At 34.3% G+C, this 27,754-nt stretch overlaps 1 protein-coding gene across 1 annotated transcript in view; it reads right to left on the bottom strand.

Moving 5' to 3' along the window:
- Nucleotides 1–3,300: 3,300 nt before the first annotated feature.
- The window catches only part of RASSF9 (Ras association domain family member 9), a 29,439-nt gene continuing 4,985 nt past the window's right edge, over nt 3,301–27,754 (bottom strand). The window contains exon 3 of the mRNA XM_056118040.1: nt 3,301–4,735. Coding sequence (XP_055974015.1) covers nt 3,475–4,735 — 1,261 coding nt within the window. The 3' untranslated portion in view covers nt 3,301–3,474. The remainder of the gene's footprint in view (nt 4,736–27,754) is intronic.

The following is a 27,754-nucleotide window of genomic DNA, read 5'->3' on the forward strand; positions in this document are numbered from 1 at the left end:
ATTTTTGTGAATAAAAATTGATACCACAATAAATTTTAGTTCATGATAGCATAAAGATTCAGTATCTTCCCCAAGAAATTTATAAGCTAAGCTATTGGTTAGATTTAAATTATAAAATGCATATTTATGCACTAAATACATTAATATAATTTACTATGTATTAATAACAACGAAAAGTATTATCTTGTAAAATTTTGCAATTTAATAAAACAAACTGAACAACAGTAGAGATTGTTTAGAGGGACTAAGGTGAACAAAGTAGTTGACAAAGTAAAAAAAAAAAGTCAATTAAACACACAATTTGGGAAAAGAAGACAGATAAATATATAAATAAATATAATCTATGTCAAATCTTCCTCTATTAGAAGTTAAGGTGCATTACTTGTAGAATCAGAGATAAGTATTACCATTTGCTGAATGAGTCTGTAAATGTTCTATAGAGGAGAAAATCTGTTAAGAAAAACTAAACTTGTATAGTATTTAAGCGTATCACATAGATTAAAAAAAAGTCATTCTATGAGGAATAAGGAATAAGGCTATAATAAGGTCTTTTGTGAAAATCTAGATCTTTTAAAAAGCTTTAGTTTTGTTCTGGTACTGTTGTTACATGACCATTTCAGAGTTAATCTGTGATGTTACTCAAGAACTTTGTAAACTATTTATTTATTTATTTATTTATTCTGGTTTTGGGGCCATACCCTGTGATGTTAATGACTTACTCCTCAAGCTCTAAGTTCAAAAATTACTTCCAGGCAAGGCTCCACAGTCCATAGACCACAAATGGTGCCAAGGATTAAACCTATATCGACCACTTGCAAGGCAAATGACTGACCCACTGTATTTGGCCCAAATACCTTTTATTTTAAAGTCTGTAAAGAACTAAAAGACTAATATTTCTATCAAGTTCTTTATAATTGTAATTCTCAATTTAATGAAGATTAGTTGAGTATGCAGAGATGAAGCCCGTACTTCAGTTCTCTATTTGCATTTCTATTCTCTAAATTATAACTTAACCATGAAAATTCGTGATTTATTATAATAAGGAATAAAAAGTATAGATGGACTGGAGCGATAGCACAGCAGTAGGGCGTTTGCCTTGCAAGCGACCAACATGGACAACCCAAGTTCGATCCCTCCGCCTCTCTCGGAGAGCCTGGCAAACTACCGAGAGTATCTCGCTCGCAAAGCAAAGCCTGGCAAGCTCCCCATGACATATCTGATATGCCAGACACAGTAACAATTGTCACAATGGAGCCATTACTGGGCCTTCTTGAGCAAATCAATGAACAACGGGAGGACAGTGACAGTGACAAAAAGTACAGATAAATGTTTTCCGCTAAAGAGCAAAACAGCATTTTAAAATGACTTTAGAGTTAGGAATGTGATTTGGTGACAGAACACTTGCTCTGCCTGGGTGAGATCCTATATTTATTGTATACTATAAAAATTATTTACGTTTGGGGCCAGAGAAATAGTAAAACAGGTAGGATGCTTGTAATACACAGAGTCAACACATGTTCAAAGCCTGGTATCCCATATGGTCCCTAGAGCACCGCCAAAAATGATTCCTGAGTGCAAAGCCAGGAGTAACTCTTGAGAATCTCTGGCATGGCCCACATTTTTTAAAAAAAATACATTATTTACTGTAGTTAAATAAGTTTAATTTGAATGTTCACTGTAAATTTATTAGAATAGTCCTAGAGTGCATTACTGTGCTTAACTGCAGGAAAGCAGAAGTTAGTTCCAAACCTACTAAAATAGAATTTATCTAAGCTAGATTCAGTAACCTTCCAAATACTGCCCAGTGAGCCCTAAAGTAAAAAAACTAGAAAGAAAACAAAACAAAACAAAACCCAGGGCCTGAGAGATGATATAGTAAGGCTAAGCATTTGCCTTTATGAACCCTATAGCATTGCTGAGTCTCTCCAGGAGTGATCCCTGAGTTAGAGCCAGGAAAAAGACTTACACTGCTGGGTGTGGCCCCCAAACCAAAACCAACCCAAAATAAAACAAAACATGCATTATTATATAGTATGTGAGAACAAAAGGACAGAAAGGAAGAAATGAGAACAACTGGGACATTAAAATATTATCCACTCCTTAAACTAATCAAGTAAAATGTCTGTTTATGTGCAGGGATTTAAAGAGTGCAGTCAAGGAAGAAACTAAACTGTAGTAGAATTCAGTTAACAATGTAATATAGCAGTAACATCACTTTCTAATGATTTGATTAAATGTGGACTGACAGGAAGCAAGAAGTTGAAGGGCAAGATGCGAAAGAAACTCCCGAAAGCCAAGCAGAGTGTGGCAGTCTAGTTGTAAATTCAGACAGAATCTCAACAAGATGTTCAATTTATTAGATATTTGCTAACACTTTTTAGGAGTAGAGTTAAATGTGTTTTTTGGTTTGAAATTTGAACTGCTACAAAATATATCTGAATTATATTAGAGCTGAATAAAATGCAGCAAAATAAGAAAAAAAAAGTTTATCCATGTGAGTTCTGTTCAACATTCAGACAGTGGAGGTAATGCCCAGCAAGCATGAGATCTGGAATTCAATCCTCAGCTGTGTAGATGGGGCTGAGAACAGAAGAATCAGGCCTAAAGACTATCATTTACCCTATCCTAAATTATTTCCCCTTTGCTTTTAGACAAGGTATAAACTGGATCATGCCCTATCTTTTGCTGTGTAAGGGCCGTTAGCTTGCTCTGAAGATTTGCTTTGTCAGTGCTTAGAAAAGCGATTGAGCAGGAGAGGACAGGCTCTCATATATGTAAGGCCTTGGTTTTAATCTCTGGCAACAAATGCACTCACATCCAGGCAGAATTTCATTGTCAGAGAAAACCCATGCATAATTTGTAATAAGTTTAGTTTTTTAGAAGAATTTCAACTTTATGTAATGATGGCCTATCTTCACCCATACCTACTTATGATTCTGCCCTTCTTTGTGCATTTTCCAACAAGAGAGCTGGCTATCTCCTATCACTTAGCCCTAAAGAGGTAAGAGGGTTGAGAAAATGACAGAGATGATGTATTTTATGAATTAAAAGGACCAATATTTGTATTGCTATAGCTACAATAGTGTAGCTATCATGTAATTTCAGACTTGAAAAAATTCCAACAATAGACTTGACAAAAGGATATTACAGCATGTTTTAATTTGACAATTTTATGAGTACGTTTCAAGATATTGATTATATCACATTACAAATTCATTTAAAGTTTGTATAAATTATTTGTTATAGTTCTTCATGCTGTTGGCACTGCATTCCTAATAAATATTTCACCACTTAAACTGCTAACATTTAGATCACAGTGGAAAGCTCTAATCAAAAACCAACTTATACAAGTCTACGCTTTATTAAACCACTGAGTTTTTTTTCTTTTCTCCAGCATGGAGTATTTAAAATGAAACCATCCTATTAAATTAAACAAACTAAGCATTACAATAGATCAGCAAGAAGCCATGCAAGTTATGTTGACATGAGCACCACATCTCCTGCATTGATTTCTGAGTCCTGACTGTGGTTCGAGCTGATGCCCGTATCTGAGTCTGTGTCATTTGTGTACATGTGAAATACTCTTTGAGTAAAGGGAGCAACTTCTTCACTGCTGTTGGAAACCTCTGATTCCTTCCCCTGATTTTCTTTTACCTGGCACCCATCTTTGTTGCTAATATGAAAAGAACTGAATTCCTTGGCTAGAAGTTCATACTCTTTTGCTTTCATCTGAAGCAATGAGTCACTGTATTTAATCTCTTTCTGGATGCCACTCAAGTGAGAATGGATTTTTAAGCCAGCTTTCATGCTTTTCTCCAAATCACACTTAACACTTTCTAGGTTAGAGTCTTCAAGTTCACTTGCAGCTGCCCCTTTTTCATCTTCGTTTATCTCCATACAAACACTTTGTACCTCTTTTTCTATTTCAGCAGAGAGCTTGTCAATGAGCATTCTGTAATATGTGAGTCTTTCTTCTAGCTGTGAAATCCCATCATTCTCACTTAGTTCCTCGGGAATCTGGTTTTCATCAGGATGAAAGTCTAGCTTTTGCTCAAGTTCGCTAAAACTGGGCATTAAGTAGGCATCCTGGACATAATTTTCCCCATCATTTTCTACACGATCAAGATGGAACTTCGCTTCACACTTTTCAATTTCCAGATCCAGTTCTTTCATCCTCTTGACTTGCTGATGAATGGTATGGTCTTGGGAGATAATCAGGTGAACTAATGTTTCCATACTATCTCGGTCCTGGGAAGCTGTGTCCTGCTTAATTTTAGCCAGTTTCCGGAAAGTTTTTCTGACTATTCTCTTTTGTTTATCTGGTGGCAATGTCTTCATATAATTTGCTGGGCTGAGTTCCCACGACTTTTCTGTATTTTGCACCAGTTTGGCTTCTGCTGTTCTCCACAAAGGAACTGGAAGAAAAGCATCTGCTTTAACCAAAACAAACTGCATATTAGGCTGCTCATCACCCCATGCCTTCCAAAGCTTCAGTATTCTAGTTAGTGGAGGAAGAGCACGCTCTGATCCTCTCCACTTTTCTATGATGCAGTAATCACTGGGCTTCCCTAGAAGAAACCGTTTCTCTCCGAATGTAGTCTCATGTTCCTCAAGCAAAGCCTTGATGACATCAGCAGAGGTGGTGCGTTTAGTTAACCCACAGACAATCTTTTCTTCTTGGCAAACCCAAACCACAATTTCCTTCTCTTCTGAATCCATCTCTTTAGTTGGGGATCTGAAAGAAAAACAAAGTACATTATATCTCTGTCATCACCTATGTTAACTTAAGAAAAGATTAAACTTTAATACCATCTCTAGATTTTATCCTTAGTGAGAGATGCATTTTGAAGTTGAAACTATGTAATAATCACTTATATTGCAATAAAAGAAGGAACACTTTAAACTTTGAAAATATTTTACTCTCATGTTTGAAGAAGAATATAAAATATGAATATAAATATGACTATATATGAATACAAAATATGTTTGAACAGGAATGTAAAACATACATTCCTCCTAGGAGGCAGTGCTGAAGGAAGACCTCTAGAAGGACTGAACAGAAGTGCAGGTCATAAAATCTGTTACAGGGACAGAAATAGCATGAATGTTATTGGAAACATGGTCATGAAGTTAAGAGTTGTTGCCGATAAAAGAGAGGTCAAGGGACTGGAGCGACAGCACAGTGGGTAGGGTGTTTGCCTTGGATGTGACCAACCCAGGGTCGATTCCCAGCATCCCGTATCATCCCCGAGCACCACCAGGAGTAATTCCTGAGTACAGAGCCAGGAGTGACCCCTGTGCATCCCTGGGTGTGACCCAAAGAGAAAAAAGAAAAAGGAGAGGTCAAATCATAAAGCATTAGATGATGAAGTTTAACAGAGAAACAGTGTTAGCAGAATTAGAGGGGACACTTAGCGTTTGTTCCAGTTTAATGATAATGAACTGAGAAGCTTTAAGCAGAGGAAGAAGGAATATCAGGTAAGAGTTTAAATATGAAGTAAGAATGTGATAATCATTCCCTTTGTAAAATAGATGAATTATTATGGAAACACAATTCTGAAGGGAAAAAATGATAGAAAAAATGTCAGTAATTATGATTTCTGGGCCACACTGAATGGAGAAATTTTTTGTCATCGTATTTTTATGGTGACTATAAATCAAGTTGACTTTTTTTCCATAATGCCTCTTTAAAAATGCTATGAATCATATGCCATAAATTCAATCCATTATAATTTATGGAGACATAAGTGATTATCTTGTTGGAAAGATTCAGTTAAAAATCATGAAACCCAGAGTTTAACTTCATAAAGCACATACCAAAGACATTTTCCCTATGTTCTAGGATCTGAATACAAAGAAGTGGAATATCCTTATGTTTTAGTAGCAGTGGTAGTTAATTTTCAGCATAATTTTTATTTTAAATGACCTTCAACTCTGATTGTCCTGAGGTCATAAACTGCTTTCAAGGGTTAAAAGAACAAATCATTACTATCAAAAAGCATAGCTTTAGTTCCTAGAATTCCCAATCCACTCTAAATATTCAGCTGTACTAAGTAAAATTTTATAAACTGATATTCAGAAATTCTGGTTCAGTTCTCACTATTCTCTTCAGAACTATTTTATAACTAATGACTCAGTTATGGAAAATGGGAAATGTGAAATTTTGAAATAAATATATTCATAATTCACCAATTACTCATTCTTAGAAATAAAACATGGGTCAGGATTTAGAATAAAACAATTATTTTTCATATGTATCAGTACAGAATTACTGGGCCCACTCGAGCAAATTGATGAACAACGGGAGGACAGTGACAGAATTAACATACAAAAACATTTTTAACAAAATTTTTGCAGAGCACAAATTTTCTACAAGTTAAATCTTACCTTGATTTGTTTTAATATGTAAATTAAACATACTCTTTTTTGTACTTGCAATAAGTTTACTTAGTAACTTTAATAATTTAAACAGTAAACCACACTAAATACGTTTATTATTATATATTGAATAGTAATTAGTTTCAATATTAACTTTATTGGGGCTGGAGCGATAGCACAGCAGGTAGGGCGTTTGCCTTACACACAACCAACATGGCTGACCCGTGTTCGATTCCTTCACCCCTCTCGGAGAGCCTGGCAAGCTACCGAGATTATCTTGCCCACACGGCAAAGCCTGACAAGCTACCCGTGACATATTCAATATGCCAAACACAGTAACAAGTCTCACAATGTTACTGGGCCTGCTCGAGCAAATCGATGAACAACAGGAGGACTGTGACTGTGATTAACTTTTGAAGAATAATGAAATAGAAGGATTTAATAGTAATTTTATTTATCATATTCATGAAATGACATTTACATATACTATGCTAAATCTAAAGACATTTTTGTTTTGTACTTTTAAATGTTTCTAATCTACTACATACAAAAATATTGATAAAGATAATAATTATCATTAGAACAAAACTTAAGTATTGTTATAAATCCTTGATTATATTAACTCATTTAGGTACATTTCTATAAGGTCATTCATAACAATATAGGTTTTTTGTTTCATTCTGTTTGGGGTAACCATACCCATAGGTGCTCAGAGCTTATTCCTGGCTCAGTGCTCAGGGATCACTCTGATGAGGGTTGGGGAGCCATAAAGAGCCTGGGGATTGAACCTGGGTCAGCGCATGCAAGGCAAGGACCCTACCTCCTATACTATCCCTCCAACCCTTTTCTTTCTCTCCTCCATCTCTCACTCCTTTCATCCTTCCTTCCTACTTATCTTCCCTCCCCTACATATTATCTGTCTATGCCTCTATTATTATCCCCTCATATTGGCCTCCATGTCCTGTTCCCTGCTATACTGTCTGGTAGAGAAACATCAGTTTTAGATCTGTGGCTAAGGAAAGCGCATGACCATTCTTCAGTCCTAGAGACCAGATGAAAAGAAAATCAAGAAGCAAAGACAATGACTTTGTATAGTTGAGTAATGATGATGATGATGATGTACATGAAATTATGCAGTAGTTCTATGATTCTTTTTTGTCATGAAACCCTTCTTGAAGAATCACATTTTTATATTCAATGACTTAGAGTCTGCTAGCTTCTAGCTGATACAAATATGTAATACTAATGGTCACAATGTACAATCAGGAAAGATCTTATTTTCACATTACATAAGAGAAAACATGAAATTGTATTAATAGTCTCATAGTCTGACTAGTTGCAAACCTTCTTTTAAAAAGTTCTAAATGTTCTGTCTAAATGTTCTTGTATTTTCCGAGGTCAGGTATTTCTAAATATTTTGAGTCATTTTTACAACCGTAATCAAAACAAATAATTTAAAAAAATTCAGCCACTTGACTGAACATGTTTAAGAATAATAACCATTCATGACTGAACTTCGGTAATAAATCTTCCATATCTTGTATAATCTTCATCATACTTAAATTCTACTTTGTGAAAGGCTTAAGTTGTTGAAATCTACTGACATTCTATTCATTCATTTGACAAACCTTTTCTAAAATATCTCATCTATGATTTGCAGTGTCATGAAAATGTGGATGAAATAAAGAGATACAATGTTAATGTGGGAAATAGTGTTGGGGTGAGAACAGAACACTCTTCCCCTTTTTGAAATGTCGTTTCAATAATATTCAATTCAAAATTTATGTTTCAGGCTCATGTTTTTGATGTGCCACACCAATCACCCAGGTGCCAATATTCTCCACCTCTATCACTACATCCCTTTACTTCTGCCCCTCCCTTCCTTTTTTCATCTTCCGCCCCCAAAATTCCTTTATTTTTTGGGGGGGTGGAGTGGAAGAGAAAGTTTGGGGCCATATTTAGCAGTTCTCAGGAGCTACTTTTGGCTGATTGAGCGTTGCACCTGGTAGAACTTGGAGAATGACTTGGGGATAGGAACTGAACTGAGGTCAGCCACACACCAAGTAAATGCCTTAGATTTCCCTGGTCCCAGTTGCTAAGATTCTCACTATGTCAGGGGTTCTTAATAGCTGATGAGTAGGCAATGTTTCATAACATAATATAGAAAGGGTATCACATAATTATTCTTCAAAATTAAAGCAGCTAAAAATTTGTAAGAAATAGTGGTTTTTCACTTGGTCACATACCCATGTGAACATATTATCTGGGCATGAATATACAATTTGACAATGAAAATGGGGCTAAAATGTTTCCTTCCCAACCGCTAAAAAATTTCTATTTAGTAAGATCTAGGACATCTTTATCCAAGAAATAGTTAAATGTACAAATATAAAATTGCTTTGTCATATAATGTAACAAATAGTTCTTGCGTAATGATTGAGATAAAGAATTGAGAAATATAACCTTAACCTTAATGCAATGAAGTGTCATTTCAAAATAAAAATACATACAACCATTACGTTTGAGTGTTTGTTTTATTTCATTTTGCTTTTGTGTATGTTTATTGAGGGTAGAAGCTAAAGAAATGTATTGAACTTACCATACTATTGTCATTAAAAAACTAAAAAATCATAGTTTTAATTTATAAATTCCTTTATCTCAATAATTTAATAATTTATCTTTAATTTCTTTCTTCCCCTCTACTTTCTTCCTATCTTTTGTTTAGTTTCTTTTATTTTGTTTGAGGACCACACCCAGTGCTGCTCAGGACTTATTCCTACTGGTACTCTGGGGACTATATTTGGTGCCAAGGTTTTAGCCAGAATTGATCACATGCAAGACGCGTGCTTTAACTACTATACTATCTCTCTAACTGTATTTTGTATTTTTATCTTAGTGCTTTAGTTCCAATAATAAACAATATGCTCAGAGCTTTCTCCTACCTCTGTGCTCAAGGTTCACTCCTGTAGGTGTTCAAAGGTCATCCGGTACCAGGGGGTTTACCAGGGTTGACCACAGGAATTCCATCCCCAGTACTATCTTTCCCATCATATATTTTATTTGTATCACAGCGTTTTAAGTTCAATAGAAAGCAATCTTATTACCAATGTCATTGATGTTGCTTTTATTCATGTCTTTTCACCTCCCAATGCCTTCCCCTTGCTTATGCAATGATCAAGAACAAATTTAGTTTTTCCCGTGCATTGGAAATATGTCCATTGTTCTATATTCAATTTGACCAAACTACTTTTATTTTAGGTGTTTCTTGACTTGCAACATCTTTGATTTTAAAAACACTCATTTTACAAATATGGAAACTGTGATAAAGAGAGTGTACCTATTGTCTGAAATTGCACAGCTTGATAATGAAAGTGCTTTTGTTTTAGTTTAATTCTGTTTAAATTTGTCTTTAAGCAGCTATTAAGATTATACGCCAGAGACTAAGTTTTGTATTAATTCCTAGAAATAAATTACAATAGCCATTATAATTAACAACCAAATCCCATTTTATAAACTGGTAACACATCAAATTAATTTTAAATAATTACCTGAAACTAAATACATTTTCTTATAAAATGGAGTAAAGAAAACTTCTGGTTTGAGTGTTTTTAGGTAAAAGATATATTTTCCTTTTATCAGTCTATTCTTTCATTTTAACATTTAGTATAATGGAACCTATGGAGACTGACCCATGTATTTAAGTCTGACATATGAAGTAGCAGAGGCAAAAAATTTGAGAGAAAATAGTTAAGATTAATGTGGAATGGGGTTAGAGCGATAGCACAGCGGTAGGGCGTTTGCCTTACAAGCAGCCAACATGGCTGACCCGAGTTCAATTCTTCAGCCCCTCTCGGAGAGCCCAGCAAGCTACCGAGTGTATCTTGCCTGCACGGCTGAACCTGGCAAGCTCCCCGTGACGTATTCGACATGCCAAACACAGTAACAACAAGTCCCATGATGGAGACGTTATTGGGCCCGCTTGAGCAAATCGATGAACAACAGGGGGACTGGACCGGTGGATGGGATTAATTCAAATATCTAAAATTACAAGAATTGTTCATCCCTTGAAAGAAGCAAGCAACAGATGAATTTCTAATCAGATCTATATAGGAACATGTCAGGCTCTTCCTATGTCATAATTTTGAATTTTGATAAATGACTTTTTCTATTTATATATACCCTTCACTTACTCATATTTTTCACAGGTTGCTACAAAAATCAAATAAGATATACACATTTTGGGGGGGAACTACATTGTGTATAATATTTCTTTATTTGAGTTATTCAGAAACACTCTGGAATTTAATACCACACTGAAATCAACAGTCACAGCTCGAGTGGGCCTAGTAACGTCTCCATTGGAGACTTTGTTGTTACTGTGTTTGGCATACCGAAATTAACACTTTTCAAATAAACTGACATAAAGCAATTAATGAATATTAGCTTTCTTTGCCTGTAGTTGTAATAGTTGCAAAGGTAGAATGATGTTAATATTCCAATAGTGGAAGGCTATTGATATTCTGGTGGTGGGTGTGGTGCAACAGAATTCTCAGAAGAAGTAATAGTATTAATGCTTTTGTAAATCATTATTCCTCAAAAATGTACAATTTCTCTTTGTAAATGCTATAAAACATCAATTTGATTTCAGATTTAAATTGCATGTCACAGCTATTGTCAAACCAAAAGATCATACTTTCATATTTAAAAGCACCTTTATCTAATGATCAATATTATCTCAGTACAACAATATTTCTCTAAAGAATTTTTAGCTTTCCCTTTATTATATAAGATAAACTTTATTTTTTTTTAAATTTTGTTGGGGTGACTGTTTTTTGAGAGAAAGAGAGATATAGCACAAAAAATTCAGTGATGGGTCAAGATAAAAATAAATCCTTAGATTTTTTAAAAATTATATTTCAGGGGCTGGAGCGATAGCACAGCAGGTAGGGCGTTTGCCTTGCCCATGGCCAACCTGGGTTCGATTCCCAGCATCCCATATGGTCCCCTGAGCACCGCCAGGGATAATTCCTGAGTGCAGAGCCAGGAGTAACCCCTGTGCATCTCCAGGTGTGACCCAAAAAGCAAAAAATAATAATAGTTATTATTTTTCAATCCATTCTAAATTAAGCTGGAAATTATTTATTTTCGATTGAAATATTTAGGGACAATAAAAATAATTTTATACTTTGCTTCAATATTCATTTGTTAGTAGGAATATAGTTTTAGCAATTGTGAGTAAATATTAAAGATAAAAAGATAAAGATGTGATGACTTTGATGTTCAGGAACTTGTCATATACGTAGGAAAAAAAGGATACAGTTAGTGAACTAGATTTAAAAACTGTTAAGAACACCTTGGACATTATTGGAAAATAGGAGATACATTTCTACAAATGTACTACCAAATTAAAGCAGCGAATATTTAAATTTAATATTTAAGAAATAATTAGAAGGCAATGCAATTAATGTCAAAGTCTTCATTCTCAACTTTCATAACTACTTGTGGAATTCAAAATTAAGTTAAAAAAGTCTTACCAAAATTATTTTGGGACTCAAGCTGCTTTGGGGAGGATTTAACAAGATTATGTTACAGGAAAAATAATTGAGGGCTAGTCAGCTACTGATAAAATTGTACAGCAACTAGGGAAACAGTGGGCTGTGTGAAAAGCTACAGTGGATAATAATAGAACCCATTTATGAATACTTAGCATACAAGAGGCATTGTTCTAAGTGTTTTATACATATGACCTCATTGAAGTTTCTCCACAACCTTATCAGATAGGACCTATTTAAATGCAGATAAGAAAACTCACAAAAGATTACAAAAATAATGTTCAGTAGTACCCTCGTCTAATAAGTAGGGAAAAGCAGGTTTAAATAGATGAGCTAGAATTGAATCAGATCATTGATCATTCCTAATATAAAGATCAACATAGATTAAAAGGTATTCCCTCTTAAAACAAGACACCAAACCTTACATTGTTTATCAATGTAATGCACAGTTATTGGATCACTTGGAAATCTTGAGGCTGTCATTTCATAATTATTTTAACTGATTAATAAGCAGTTGTAAAATATTGTGTAGTCCTATGGTACATTCCTGGAAAATTTTTTAATTACATATTCAATTTGCATTTTAAACAATTTTAAAAATTGGTTCAAACTTTACCTCTCCAAGAGGTAAAGTCTACACATTCTTATCATACTGTGAAACACACAAAAAAGTATTGTGAAAAAAAATTTTTTTAAAAAGTATTGTGTAGTAAAATATAAGGAATTAGATATGCACATAGGTTTGATTACTATTTTTACCAATACTAAGAAAATAGTATTTTAAAACATGTTAAAATATATTTAACAATTTTTATTATATTTATCCCCAAAATTAGCAAAATAGAGTTCAGATAAAATTATAAATTATCCCAATCCCTACAATTATTAATATTTTAATAACTCCACTACCACATTCTTCTAAGTTATTAGAAATTTTACACTATTACTTGCAAATAGTGTATTTACAATAGTGTATTGTAAATACACTATTTTACAAGTAATATTAACAATGGCAGCATTGAATGGGTGTTTACCATGTGCGAGATCTTATTATAAAAGGTTTTATAAGCTTTAATTTACTTTATTTTTTATCCCAGACCAGGTAATTTGGTTATTCCCATTTCTCAATAGGTAAAGACTATTATTCATAACCTCTATTTTTTTGGTGGCAGACAGATAGATAGTTTGCAAGCAGCAAATCTGATTTTTAACCCAGGACAACATGGTCCCCCTGACTGACATGGGTGCAACTTTAGTGGTCCCCAAGAACTACTACTGTGAGACTGAAGACTCCTCAATACTGCAAGGGTGGTCCAGGTCATCCCTTCACCCCAGGTCTGGTGCAGCAGCACATCCTTGACCCTTGAATTTAATTGTAGGCCTAGTTGACTGAAAATCACTAGCTTGGGCTCTGAGACCCCTGAGTACCATTTGGGATGCCCCTTCTCTTACCCCTTCCCTTCATTGCACCTGCCACACTCTGCCAAAAAAAGCCTCTATTTTGTTGTTGTTGTTGTTGTTGCTGCTGCTGTCTGGGGGCCATGTCTTAATAATTGTTAACAATTGAATAATTTACCTTTTACCTAGGGCATTAGTATTCCAGTATCACATTCTGTTGCATAGATGGAGTGTCACTAAATTTTATTAGAGAAGTTTTTAAGTATATAATCATTTCAGTGTTCTGGATACCAACTACAGAGTTTATAATACGTATTAAATAAGATAATTTAGGAAATTTCCTAAGCCAGTAATGAGAATATATAGAGAATTTTGCATTTGTCTAGTTGTCTGCTGCTCTAGAAAGACCAAAAAAGAGAGAGAGCAATGTGATCATAGGAAAATCACTGGAAATAGCTGAATTTTTCTTTGTAAACATCTACACATTATGTATATTTTTAAATGAACAAAGCTAAATGCCACAACTTGTTTGGTAACTAAAATGGAAAAATAAAAAAAAACCTGGTTCTGTTCTATTTCTATATGTATTTAGACTTGTCAGCTCAGCAATTCAGTTGTGACAAGTCAGTATTTTTATGGTCAAATAAATTGGGAAAACATCTGGCTAACGTAGGACTGGTAAATTACAGGCACTTGTCATGTCCAGCCCTATTTGTTTCAGGATAGCCCAAGGATCAAATGGGATTTTTATATTTTTCTTTTTAAATAAAAAGCAGGACAATTTTTTATGGCATAAAACTTATATGATTCAAATTTAGGTTCCATCAAGTTTTATTGAAACATGGTCATGTTTTCTTATTTGCACATTCTCTGTGGCTTGTTCCTGCCGTAGCAGCTAAATTCAGTAGTTGGGAAAGAGCTTTTGCTCACAAGTCCTCTGCTCCCTCTCAAAAAAAAAAAAAAGTCTAGCCAATGCATGTGTGAGGCCCTGGCGTCAAGTCCCAGTAATGTATGCCTGTCTGAATAAGGCCTACAGGTACAGTCCTAGTGAACAACCAATGCTGGCCCAGAAGAGCATCACTTGAGTGGTTCTGCTATCCCTCACTACTGAATATGGTGGCCATGAACATATTCTACGTGTGTTAGTAAATAATGATAAAGTATGTCATCCTAGGAACTGTAGCAATAGTACAACGGGTAGAGCATTTGCCTTGCACGTGGCTGACCCGGGTTTGATTTCCAGCATTCCATATGGTCCCCAGAGCACCGCTAAGAGTGATTCCTGAGTACAAAGCCAGGAGTAACTCTCCTGATCATCAAAAAAAAGCAAAAAAAAAAGTGTGTCGTCCTACAAAGAAGGAAAAAATTCTAACATATAGTATTTCCTAAAATCATTTAACATGCCATGACCACTCACCAAATTCACAAATTTCAGGAAATATATGCAATGCTAAAATTGACTTATTTTCCTTTCTATAGAAAATAAAACATCATTTTTTCTCATAAGAAGAAGTTGGAAGAATTATAATCCTATAAAACATGCTAATCGCCTTCTCATAAAAGGCATCATAAAATTTGAAAGAATACACATCAAATAACCTGGGAGAGAAGTATAATGCTCCTTTAAGTCTTAGAGAATTCCCTCTGACTTTGTTTCTGTTTAAGGGTCAACAGAGCAGTATTCAGGGGTCACTCCTGGAAATGAGCAGGAGACTGGAGGTATGTGGTGCCAGGTATCAAACCCAGACAGGCCAGTGTAAGGCAAACTTCCTGACTTCTCTGTTATCTCTCTGGTCCAATTTATAGCTCATATAACAAAATGAGAATAGTTAGATGTTTTCCTCCTCATTCATTATTCCTCTAAAACTTATATTGAAAATTTAAACCTATTTTGTTTTGGTGATCTCCCAAAAAATAATAATCCTGGGAAAAATTGAACATAAATATGCAATTAATGGGATTCAGGACAGATTATCTTAAACTGGTGCCTTTTCATAGTGAATATTTTAGACTTAATAGTTTAGCAGAAATAGGAAGGTGGTTGGATCTTTCACTGTACTTCTCTCCTGAAACAGGACATAAAACAGTCAAGTGAGAAAACATTTCCATGCATATTAAAAAAAATTCTCAGTTCTGAAGACAAAGACTGAGAAGAATCAGAACAGATGACCTTGCTAAATTTCTCCCATTTTTCACAATTAACGCATTGAATCTCCTATATTTCTCCTTGGCAATTCACATTTGATCAAAGTCAGATTTTAAAATACTTGTATGATTCCTTAGTTCCTGTCACATAACAACCACACCTGAACTTTATGATGGCTTTGGTGAGTTCTCTATAGAGAGGCTTTTGTCTGGCTCTGTGAAATTCCTCAATACTGACAATTAGAAATGAATCAATAAAAATGGGCAGAAAAATGACAACAACGTGAATAAAAATCACTCTGAAAATTAAAAATATAGATACATGCAAATATCTTTATATATCCATGTAGGGAAATGATTAACTTTGTGCTATTTTATGTTAGTTTGATTTTCTTGTGTGTAATAATTAAAGACAATCATCTAAGGGAAGAAAATCCTCAGACATTTCTTAACCGTAGGGTAGCTATAGTACATAATTCCCATAAGCAAAGAAAAGGGAAGGGAATGTGTAAAGAATGTGTACTGGAGACTTACCGGGGTTAAGTAAACTAAGCTCATAGTTCAGATTCCGGAAATAGATTATTATCAAAATGTAAATATTTAACAACTAGTATTTACGAGATAAAATGGTGAGAAAATAGCCAATCTCATTAAAAACTCTGGAGCTGATTTCCTAGTGCTACCTGTGACTGGTAAATATCTAAAATTTCCTTATTGATTTGTACTTTGTAGAGAAACATTTCATAGCAACAAAGCAAAAGTATATTTACTAAAGGAACATTACCTTGCCTGAATATTTAATTTAATAATAGCTGTAGTTATGTCCATTATTAGCATTACTTACCCATTTGGCAGCTAAGTCCATAATTGGTTTTGCTCTCTTAGTGAAAGATATTTCCTAATGATGGTGATTTTAAGCTTGTACCTGCCTGTAGCCACCTACTCTGCCCTGCCTAATGCATTCTGAGACACAATGGCATGTTTGAATGGCACTCAGACTCGCTAAGAATTTTAATATGTAGTAGAATAGTTGACATTTCTGGTTTTCATTTCCTAAACATATGCTATAGCTATAATAAGGTGTGACTTTCACTTGGAAGTTTCATCTACAGTAATAAGATCTTCACATGCCACAAATAAATTACTTAAAAAGCAGTAACAAATGATTTGTAGAACTGAGAACATACTAGACCTTGTCATGCTAACTTGCTATAGAAGACAACTATATATATTCAGAAGAGGAAAACAGTGACCAGCTATAACTAAAGTATGGTATGTCTATTTTCTTTCCTAAAGTTTTAAACTCTTTTTTTTTTTTGCTTTTTGCTTTTTGGGTCACACCACACCTGACAATGCACATGGGTTACTCCTGGCTCTGCACTCAGGAGTTACTCCTGGCGGTGCTTAGGGGACCATATGGGATGCTGGGAATCAAATCCAGGTCCGGCGCGTGCAAGGCAAATGCCCTACCTGCTGTGCTATAGATCCAGCCCCTCACCCCAAAGTTTTAAACGCTTTATGCCCTGAATTTTACTGGCTTTGCCTCTTCTTAGAATCTGCTTCATTCTTTATACCTTCTTCGCTTTGTTTAATATTCTAGCTTTACTTGATCCTTCCCACCGTCCTATCACACTATAACAACCATGCTCTGACCACATAGTCACTAACACTATATTTTCTTCACAAAACCCAAACAGGAATCACGGTCATTCTATCTATCCGATAACTGTCAAGGAAGTATCAAGGGCCATTTCATGGCTTGCACCTTCACCCTCATGCACAGGCATATTTCATAGGTTTCCCAAAGTTCTCCTAACTGGCAAGGCCAGTACCAGCTACTAGAACAGATCTTACTTGGCCTCATAGTAACTTTATATGCTATGAACTTTCTTATATGATATCTTTACCTTTCTAGGTACTCTTCAGCCCTTTCAGGGACTTCCTCCTCTGCATACTCAATAAATATAGGAGTCCACTCCGGGTGACCAAAAACTTCTCGAGAGAATTAATTTCTTCCTCTGTGAAGAACTTGGTATGGTCAACTGAATGTTGAAAACCATGCTGTACAGATGTTGCAGGTTGCAGAATCCAGACTTCAAGAAGACTGGCACACTCCATTTATTTGTTTTAGCCTGCTGGTCTGAGACTGTATTTGATGATAAACTAGATGGAATCAAGACACTGCCCTCACACTGAGCATCTGAGCCTACTTCTCAGTATGCAAGAAAGCCCAATGAAACCACAGATGAACCACACCAATTGCCTCAATGACTCATGGTAAATAAATTATTCTTTTCAACTCATTTTCTTTAACATGTTTTATTATGCAGTTATTGATTATCAATGCAACAGTATACCCAGATTATTGCCTCTCTCTCTCTCTCTCTCTCTATATATATATATATATATATATGTATAGTAGTTGATACATTCTTATCCCTCCAGCTTGACAGCAGGTAGGGCGTTTGCCTTACATGCGGCCTACCTGGGTTCAATTCCTCTGTCCTTCTCGGAGAGCCTGACAAGCTACTGGGAATATCTCATCTGCACGACAAAGCCTGGCAAGATACCCATGATGTACTTAATATACCAAAAACAGTAAAAATGTCTCACAATTTGTTGTGGGACAAATTTTTCCACTCGAGAAAATCTATGAACAACGAGAGGACAATGCTACAGTGCTGAACATTCTTATAGGTAAACAAAGTCATCAATTGATGATACAGCATTATTTGACATTATTTCCTTATAAAATAATAACTTTTAGTTCCATGTTTGTTCCAGTTATTTATATCTTTATTAAATTATTATTCAAGAAAATGGTTTGTTCCATGAAGTTTTACTTAATGTGGCAATTTTCAAGACACTATCAATGACATTAGGTGAGGACATATTGTTGTTTCTAAATTGAATTATTTGCCTTTGGGCTCTACACTCAGGTTCCTCCCACTCCCATTTTTTCATTTTTAGTTGATGTTTTTACTTGGATAAGACAAAGACATCTCATATCTGAGTCATCACCACTATTCCAGGTCAGACCATCTATAGTTCTATAATAGGTTGCTATCTAGTAAGCTACCACACAGTGTATTACAAACTCTGGCCCAATTTACATCTAAGCTCTGCAGTGTTGTCAGCCCTCGTCTTTTGAAGTTGCAAACTTAATTTGTGTATCTCACTCGAATAAAATCTTTAAACAGGGTCAGAAATGAAGGTCAGTAGAGTGTTCTTTGTATGTATGAAATTCTGGGTTTATTAATAATACAATGGTACTAAAATCAAATATTTAAATAGTTCCCAAGTCTTTAATTTTTAAATAGTTTTGCCTCTTTCTCTTTATTTTTCTCTCTAATTTTCTCTTCTCTCTTTCTTCCAATATCCTAGCTCTCTCACCCTCCCCACCCTTCACTAGCTCCTAATTTTAATCTTCTATCTTGAGATCTAAAAGACAAATGTAGTAAATGTTAAGTTTTTCTTTAATTTTCTGAAGCACAAGATAAAGAAAACTTAGGAGAGACAAGTTGCCCTTTCAAAACATTAGCTATGTATTTACTCATCAAAACAATAGATACTAGTGGATGTTTAACTACACCGCCTTCCTTTTTTTCAAAATTTAATCACCAGAATGTATAGTTTTATAATACTGTCAATGACAGTATTTCACAAATACAGCATCCAAGACCACACCTGTTTCATAATGTCCTTCTCCCTCCACTATTATGTCAGGGTTCCTCCTTAACTCCTTCCAAACACCTCAATACCTCTAGCCCTTACCCCTACATTCTCATCGCACTGTCATGTTAGGATCAGTTTTGGAAAACTGGTTTTTAAAATTCTGTAGCTTTTCACTTTTCATTATTCCCCTACTACACACATCCTCATAAACCACATATAAAAGAGATCACTCTGTGTCCATCTCTTCTGGCTGACTTCACTTGGAATGTTATTATCCAGTACTATCCATATGATTTGCTCAAGCGGGCCCAGTAACGTCTCCATTGGAGACTTTGTTGTTACTGTGTCTGGCATATCGAATACTCTCGGTAGCTTGCCGGACACAGTAACAACAAAGTCTCCAATGGAGACGTTACTGGGCCCGCTCGAGCAAATCGAAATCCATATAACAGCAAGTTGAAAATAGCTATTTTCTTATAGCCAAGTAATATACAATAGTTTATTTATCCAGTCATCTGTTATTGAATTCTTGTGTCCTTTCCAGAATCGGGCTATTGTAAATAGTGTTGCAATAAATATAGGAGCTCAAATGTCTTTTTTTGATTGTAATTTTAGTGCCCTTGGGGTAGACACCCAGAAATGAAATTGCTGGATCATTGCTGAGTCACATGTAAGCTTAATTCTTAATTTTTTGAGGAGTGTCCATCAATATTCCTAGCAGCAGTATGTGAGGGCATCTTTCTGCCCAAAGCTATGTCAATACTGGATAATTTTGTTCTTGTAATGTGTTCCAGTCTCTCAGAAGTGAAATGATACCTCATTGTCATTTTAATCTGCATTTCCCTGATGGTAAATGATATGGAGCATTTCCCCCCATATATTTATTGGCCAAATGTATGTGTCCTTTGGAAGATAATGGTGTTGGGAAAGCTGATTGGTCACATGTAAAAATGAGAACTCAGATACTATTCTCATATCATACGCAAAACTCATTTAAAATAGATGATATCAGACTTGACTCCATAAAGCACATTGAGAAAATTGTAGACCAATTCTTGCATCAAATCTAGAGGTATCTTCAATGATGTAATATCATTGATCAATCAAATGAGATTACAAAAAATTAAGAAGATCTGCGCTTCCAAAAAAAAAAAACTGACCAGGATCTAAAGATACCCCCACAGACAGGGAGAACATATTTACACACCACTCTTGTGATAATGGTCACCACTCTTCTAATAAAGTTTCAATATTTAACATAAATAAAATATTTGTAAATCTAAACAGGTGAAAAATAATCCCATCAAAAAACAGAAGAGATGAAGTTAAGGAAAATATTTTTAGTCAACTAGGGTGGTAATAAATCATATTTTTGTAAATGATACTTTGTTGGAATATAATCAAGTCCATTTAAGTATGTATTGCTTATGAGTGTTTTCATATATTGATAAGACTTGTACTTGTAATGTTATGTCTCCCTAAAACTAAAATATTAATTGAGTGACCCACTACACCACAAAAATTTTTCTAACTCCTGATATTAATGATATATCTACACCCCAAATCTAGGTTCTATTTCAATAAAACATTTTTTAATTTCAATATGTACACAAAAATTCTTTATAAGATAGCAAGCCAAATGAATGTATTATTTAAACAAAATAAATTTGAATCCAACAATAACCACTTTTGGAAATGCTTTGAACCAAAGATAATGATTAAAGGACCACTAAAAGGATGGCAGCTGAATGTTTTATAGAGATTGAGTGGGTTTAACACAGGCTTAGTCAGCTCTGAAGGGGAACCTGTATGCTCTACCTTCAAAGTTTCATTCCAGGTGCAGTGTGTTCCATATTAATCAGTCCCAGAGGTTGTCAAAAAGGGTGAGAGTAGGTTGGATGAAAGACTTCTTTCAGAGTTCCATCTCAGATTCAATGTACCCAAACACCAGGTGTTGTTTGAAGGTGGAATATTTGGAAACATTTAAATGACATCTTGATTTATTTACCTTTCCTCTTATCTGACCGCTCCAAAAATTATTTCTGTTAATTTTCCTCTATTATGATTGATATATAATTACCAATTATTCAGACCCCAAATGGTCATCATCAAAAATATCATGGAAACACTCTAATGCTTTCTGCTTTCACAGTTCATTCAATTTTGAATTCCTATAAATTCTGACTTTATAGAGAATCTCAAATCTATCTACCTTTTTATATGTGATTTCTCAAATTCTCCCTTAAATTTTCCACTCAGTTTCTTTCTCTACTTACTTCAATGTTTCATATACATTTCCTACAGACTAATCTTTATGTTATATAAAAATTATGTAATTTTCTTGCTCATAGTCCATTAATCCCTCCTACTCTCTCCCAAATAAAGGATAAATAAAATCTGCTTATCCTTTCACAGACTACATTGTTGTCATCAGGACAAATATTTTGCTCATTCTCTTGTTTCTTCTACCTCTGCAATGTTTCTTTTTTTCTCACAAGTATTTTTAAGGTATGTTTCTCCTTTTAGGACAGAGTTCAACTGTTGTGCTATAAAATTCAGATACCTGCTCTCTCTTCACCTGATGTAACACTCTCCTATATCTTTTGTCCTGAGTTGGTTACATCAATATACTACAGAACACTTTTACCTGGTTGTTTAATAAGCATTTGTAACTTAACAAGGCCACAGCAGAAACATAAACTTGCCACAAACTATTAATCTCCAGTTATTCAGCATTTCTTCTACAAATGTCTCCATTTCTACAGTTGCAACTACTATTCACATTTACTCAGTCCTAAAACTTTAAAAACTTTCTTCATTTTCCTTCTTCTTTTGCTCAAAATTAGAAAACCCATTAAGTTCTAGTTCCAACATGCATTCCTTTTTGTCACTTGACATTTTTTATTATGGCAAATTTTGGCTTAGGTTTCAGATGAATGTTCTGCTTCTATTCAGTATTATTTCAATTACTTCTTCATATCATAGCTAGGCAACATAAAAACAAAACACAGAAATAAAATGATGTAATTCCCCTGCTTGATGATCTTATAAGGGGTTCCCTTAGATTCAAGAACAATGAATATCTGTGTCTAGAGAGATAGTACATGAGAAAAAGGCACTTGCTTTACATACAATCTGCTTGGGTTCAATCCCTAGCAGCATATATAGTGTCCTGAATACAGTTAGGAGTGATTCCTGACCATAGAGCCAGAAGAAAGCACTAAGTACAGTTATATGTGCTCACGCCTAAAAGAAAAGCAACAATTATCTTATAATCCACAGTATCTGACATTTCTTTTTTTTTCTTTTTAGTTCACACTCAGCGATGCACAGGGGTTACTCCTGGCTCTGCACTCAGGAACTACTCCTTGCGGTGCTCAGGGGACCATATGCGATGCTGGGAATCGAACCCGGGTCGGCTGCATGCAGGGCAAACACTCTACCCGCTGTGCTATCGCTCCAGCCCCCTATTTCTTATCTACTTACTGTATATTCAGTTGTTTCATTAAGTGCCCAATGGTACAAAACTCTATTCAGACAAAGCTGAAGTTATACATCTTTCTCATGGATACCTCCATCATTTTTTAATAGAATCTCTCAAAGCTTATAGGCAAAAGCAAGGTCTTACATGCACAACTAAAACTAGCTATCCTCTGCTTCAGTTTTGGAGTACTGTGTTCTCCCTCAGTGACTGTTCTGCTACTAGTTCCTAAATTCCTTAACAATAACTTAAGGGAATTTCAATGAGTTTGAAAACTGTCATAGTAAATGAGTAACATTAAAGTACCAAAATATGTTAATGGTGACTATAGTGCATACTAATCTTTGGTTGAGAACAATAAGCATACATTGTATAGAGCAACAATAAACCTCAGACGTTTTAACTGCTATTAATTATCCACCACAATTAATGAGCATGAAGTTGAAGTACAGCTACTGTCTGTACTAATTAAGTCAAAATATAAAAGTCACAAATAGAATTATTCACTTTTATGAGTGGAAAACTATGTTATCACAATTTCTATAGTAAACTATTATTAACTTAAAATATCAAGTGTTAACATATAAACACATACTAATTTTTCTCTATAGATTTACTTACTATATAGTATTGCTTTCAATCAAGCCATTCAAGATTATGGAGTCTTGCCATATTCCTGCATGATTCCTGATTCTTTGCATTACCCTGAGTCAGTCTAAGGTTTTGGGTGATTCAGCCCCTTCCTACATCTTCTGTATTTCTTATTGTATTCCCTGCTCTTGTCCAAGCCTGTCACCTAACTGTGGGAGTTTAATAGACACTATCTAATTACAACGATGCCTCTCTTGTTTTTCTTTAACTCCATTTACTCCTCTCATGTACTTGTACTTAGAGTCTATCAAAAATATTTATTAAGAACCTACTCACTGAAAAATTACCTTCTTCCACCCCAATGTATTATACTCCCATTTCTCTTTTTTTATGGTTTTCTTTATCATATACAAGATAGTTTTCATGCAAGAATAGTTTTTAATGCACTTGCATGGCATATGTGAATACAGACATTTTTTTCTCAGTTAGAGAATTTAATTTCTAGGAGAAAGATCGTGTTTATGAATATCTAATACAGTAACAAATGCAGAGTTTACAATTCCTGGTGAAATAAGCTTAAAGGATATTCATAATATCCATAAGCCTGTATTATTATACGTAGAGTTGGGTTCAACAAATTATAAACATTCAACAATATTTAGGTATTAAATTTTAAACAAATAGCAATGTTTTATAAATATAAATAAGTACATTTGACATTAATCACTCAAGAAAGTTAATTTTTCTTGGAAATTTTTGGCAGTGTATCATGATTCATGTAAAACAAAATTATAAAAAAATGATAGTTCTATGTTTATCTTGTGAAATTAATCAAGCTGTACAAAAGAAATAAATTATAGACATTTGAGGATAAAAGAATGGTAAAAAAATGAACATGAATGGGAAATTAACTGGTTAAAGATCTCTAAATAATACTAAGATGATTAAAATAATTAAATTATGTCTTTTTCTTTTCAGTTTTTGGTCATGCCCAATGATGTCCAAGGCCTACAGCTTTGTGCCAAGGTGTCAGACCTAGACGTCCTCAGGGAACCATGAAGCTCTGGCAAAACCAGAGATAATTCTGTTTTCTGCCTGCAAAGCCTTCTTTCCTGACTGTTGTGCTATCTCTTCATGCTTTATTTTTGTCAAAATTATATAAAATTATTAGGAGATATTTAAATTATTCTATGTTATACATGACAAAATCATGATTAGCCTCATAATCTGACTCAAAAGTGGCATAAGACTAAACTAGAAACTGTCAGAATTCAAATATTTTACAAAGGAACAAGGATATTTCTTTTTTTAAAAAAAACACTTGTAATCATATTCTGTAATTTACAACCTACCTCCTTGTTTCTAGGTAGGAGGAAAAAATAGTGGTAAAATGGAAGTTGACTTTGAAACCAAAATAATGAACCATGTTAAAATATTAAAAACTTACATATTCTTCAATATTTTGCATCTATTAGACTTGAATAGGTAAGAATCATTTTTTGAACATTCATAATATCCTAGTATTGTGTTTTTCTATAAAATCATATTTGTTAAAATAGTTCATAATTTATCATTAACTCTTTTATTTGATTCATTTATTTATTTTGGCTTTTTTGGGGGGCTCACCCCCGGCGATGCACAGGGATTACTCCTACCTTTGCACTCAGGAATCCCTCCTAGCAGTGCTCGGGGGACCATATGGAATGCTGGGAATTGAACCCAGGTCAGCCTCTTGCAAGGCAAACATCCTACCCTCTGTGTTATCACCCCAGCCCATTTAACTCTATTTCAGAGATGAGAATATGTATCCCAAAGTAATAAGCCATGAAGAGTAATGTTTAGGAGCATGGTTTTAAATAATATTTCTGCTACTTATTAATTATTGTAGTGTTCTATGACATAGCTCCCTCATACTAAATATGAAAATAGTGGTATATTCTTTAGATCATGAACCAAATCACTTACAACATATTTATATTTAGTACAATAAGACATGTGTTTAAAAGTAATGCAATGCAAAAGAACTGTCTCTTTGGATGACTTTCAAAGTCTCAGAATGTCTTTATAATTTTTTAAAATTAATAATTTTATGTTTTCATATAAAGATCAGCTCCCATTCTTCTAACAAACAAATTGGTTATTGCATTGCTGCTGTTATACTTGAAATTATTCATTCTGTGGTACACAATTAGTAATGTCTAAAAGTTCATGTGGGTAAAGAATCAAAAATTCTGAATGACATTTTTCTGCATACTTCTGATAGTTTCCTGTATTTTATAAACTGTAATAGAATTTCAAGTAAGCAAAAAAAAAGTTTATGTTAAAAAGAGCAAACAAGTATTTGCCGATAATACTTTCCTTTTGCCTAAAAGAAGGAAAGCATGTTCCATATCTAGTTATCTAGTTTGGGGTTTATTGAAGCCATCCAACATTAAACATTATTTTCCAAATCTCTCTCATACACATATATATATACAAACACATATATATATATATATATATATATATATATACACATTGTGTTCAAAGGACAAGAAAGGAAGAGCATCCTTACTGAACAAAGAGGTATCCTGCTTCTTTGTTTTCCCTTTGAAGCCCAATAAAAAATAAATAAAAGCATAAAGTACATGGTAAACAGACACAATTTGAAAGCAAGCAAGATTTAAGTCCAGGAATAGAGATGATAATAAGTCACTTGGTTTTTTGGATTTGTTCACTAAATTACCTATGCACACATTTTACACAAAATACTCTACACACTGATGCAAATATTGTATAGGTTTTGGATATATTTGAAGAATGTATGTTGAGTCCATTTATTTAATATCAAATATTTATTGAGTACAAATTTACTGATTTATCTAAGAACAAAGATCAGTACTGCTTTTACATAGCTTAAATCTAGTGAGAATTTTTATAGATATATTATCTCATTTATTAAAACAGAATATTCTAGCCTGATGGTATAATCCTTGGAGGATTATTTCCTTGGTTTTCAGCACATTTAATATCCACTGATCATTTGTATTCTTGAAATATGACACTTCTTGCTGCTAGAGTTACTAAAGTCTAGGTAATATGTTTCTCTAGAAATATAAAATACTTTTTTCCCATTTATATCAGTCAATGCTTTAAACTATGATCAACAGATATGAAAATTTAGGACAGGCTCCACATGAGTGGAAGCACAATTTAGTAAAAGAAAAGTAAATGATTGACTCTTAAGAAATCAATGTTGTATGTGTAATGTGTATTCTGCCAAAAAGTTGTCATTAAAATTTAAAATATAATGTCATTAAAAATATACATTAAAATGTATTAGAGGGCCTTGCACGAGGCCGACCTGGGTTCGATTCCCAACATCCCATATCGTTCCCTGAGCACCGACAGGGTTAATTCCTGAGCGCAGAGCCAGGAGTAACCCCTTTGCATTGCTGGGTGTGACCCAAAAAAAGGGAAAAAAAAAGAATTATTTTTTAAAAAATGTATTAGAACACAGAAGCATGTTGGGGTTTTTACTTCCATATACAGAGTACATGTAACTTATAATTCATTGGCTAACTTTAGGAAACAAATGTTTTAGAGATAAGATGCTTTGTCAAGGATTGCTTTGAACCAGTGCCTGGTAGAGCTAACACATTCCACTTATCAGTTCAGAACATATGTGTATTTCATTTTCTTTTTTTTTTAAATTAGATCATCATGAGATACACAGCTATAAATTTTTCATGCCTGGGGTTCAGTCATACAATATCTATCTTTTGAGCAGTGTACATTTCTCACCACTAATGTCCCCAGTTTTCCTCCTTAACCCTCCCACCTCCAGTCTGCCTCTGCCTCTACAGCAGGCTCTCTCTCTCTCTCTCTCTCTCTCTCTCCCTCCCTCCCTCTCTCTCTCTCTCTCTCCATCCCTCCCTCTCTCTCTCTCTCTCAGCATATTATTTTTCAGTACAGGTACTGAAAGGTTATAATGTATATGATTTACCTACTTTCAGCATTTGTTTGAGCAATTATTCAAGATTTTACATAGAGGTCAATTTCACCATTGTCATAGATTATTGCATACGATTTAGCCAGAGCTAAATCATTCCGGTCCTTATTCTTCATGAGCTATCTGCTACCAACTTATAAATACTTAAATTACCAAGTATCATCAGAGAAAATCTCTTTAAGGAATTCCTTGTAACTAAGAAGATATACGCACCCAAATCTCTTACATTTCTCAAGAGAATTTGAATATTTATTGAAATTTTGACCAGAGTAGGAGACAAATATTCAATTGATAGAATTCATAAATTATCATACACACATCTATAAGGAATACATATTCATTTAACTAGCAACTTTTACCCTAATATCCATACTTAATTTTTTCTACTGAAGACCCATCCTTGGCACATAAATGAATAACATAAAGCACTTTGCTTTAATAAATTGGCCAGGATCCAGGGAGATATTTCAGGTATTAGGGTGCATGCTTACATGAGGCCAACCTGTTTTGATGAACAACACCATAAATATGGTCCCCTGAAAA

This window comes from Sorex fumeus, unplaced genomic scaffold (genome assembly GCF_029834395.1).
Source record: "Sorex fumeus unplaced genomic scaffold, SorFum_2.1 ptg000003l, whole genome shotgun sequence".
NCBI lineage: Eukaryota > Metazoa > Chordata > Mammalia > Eulipotyphla > Soricidae > Sorex > Sorex fumeus.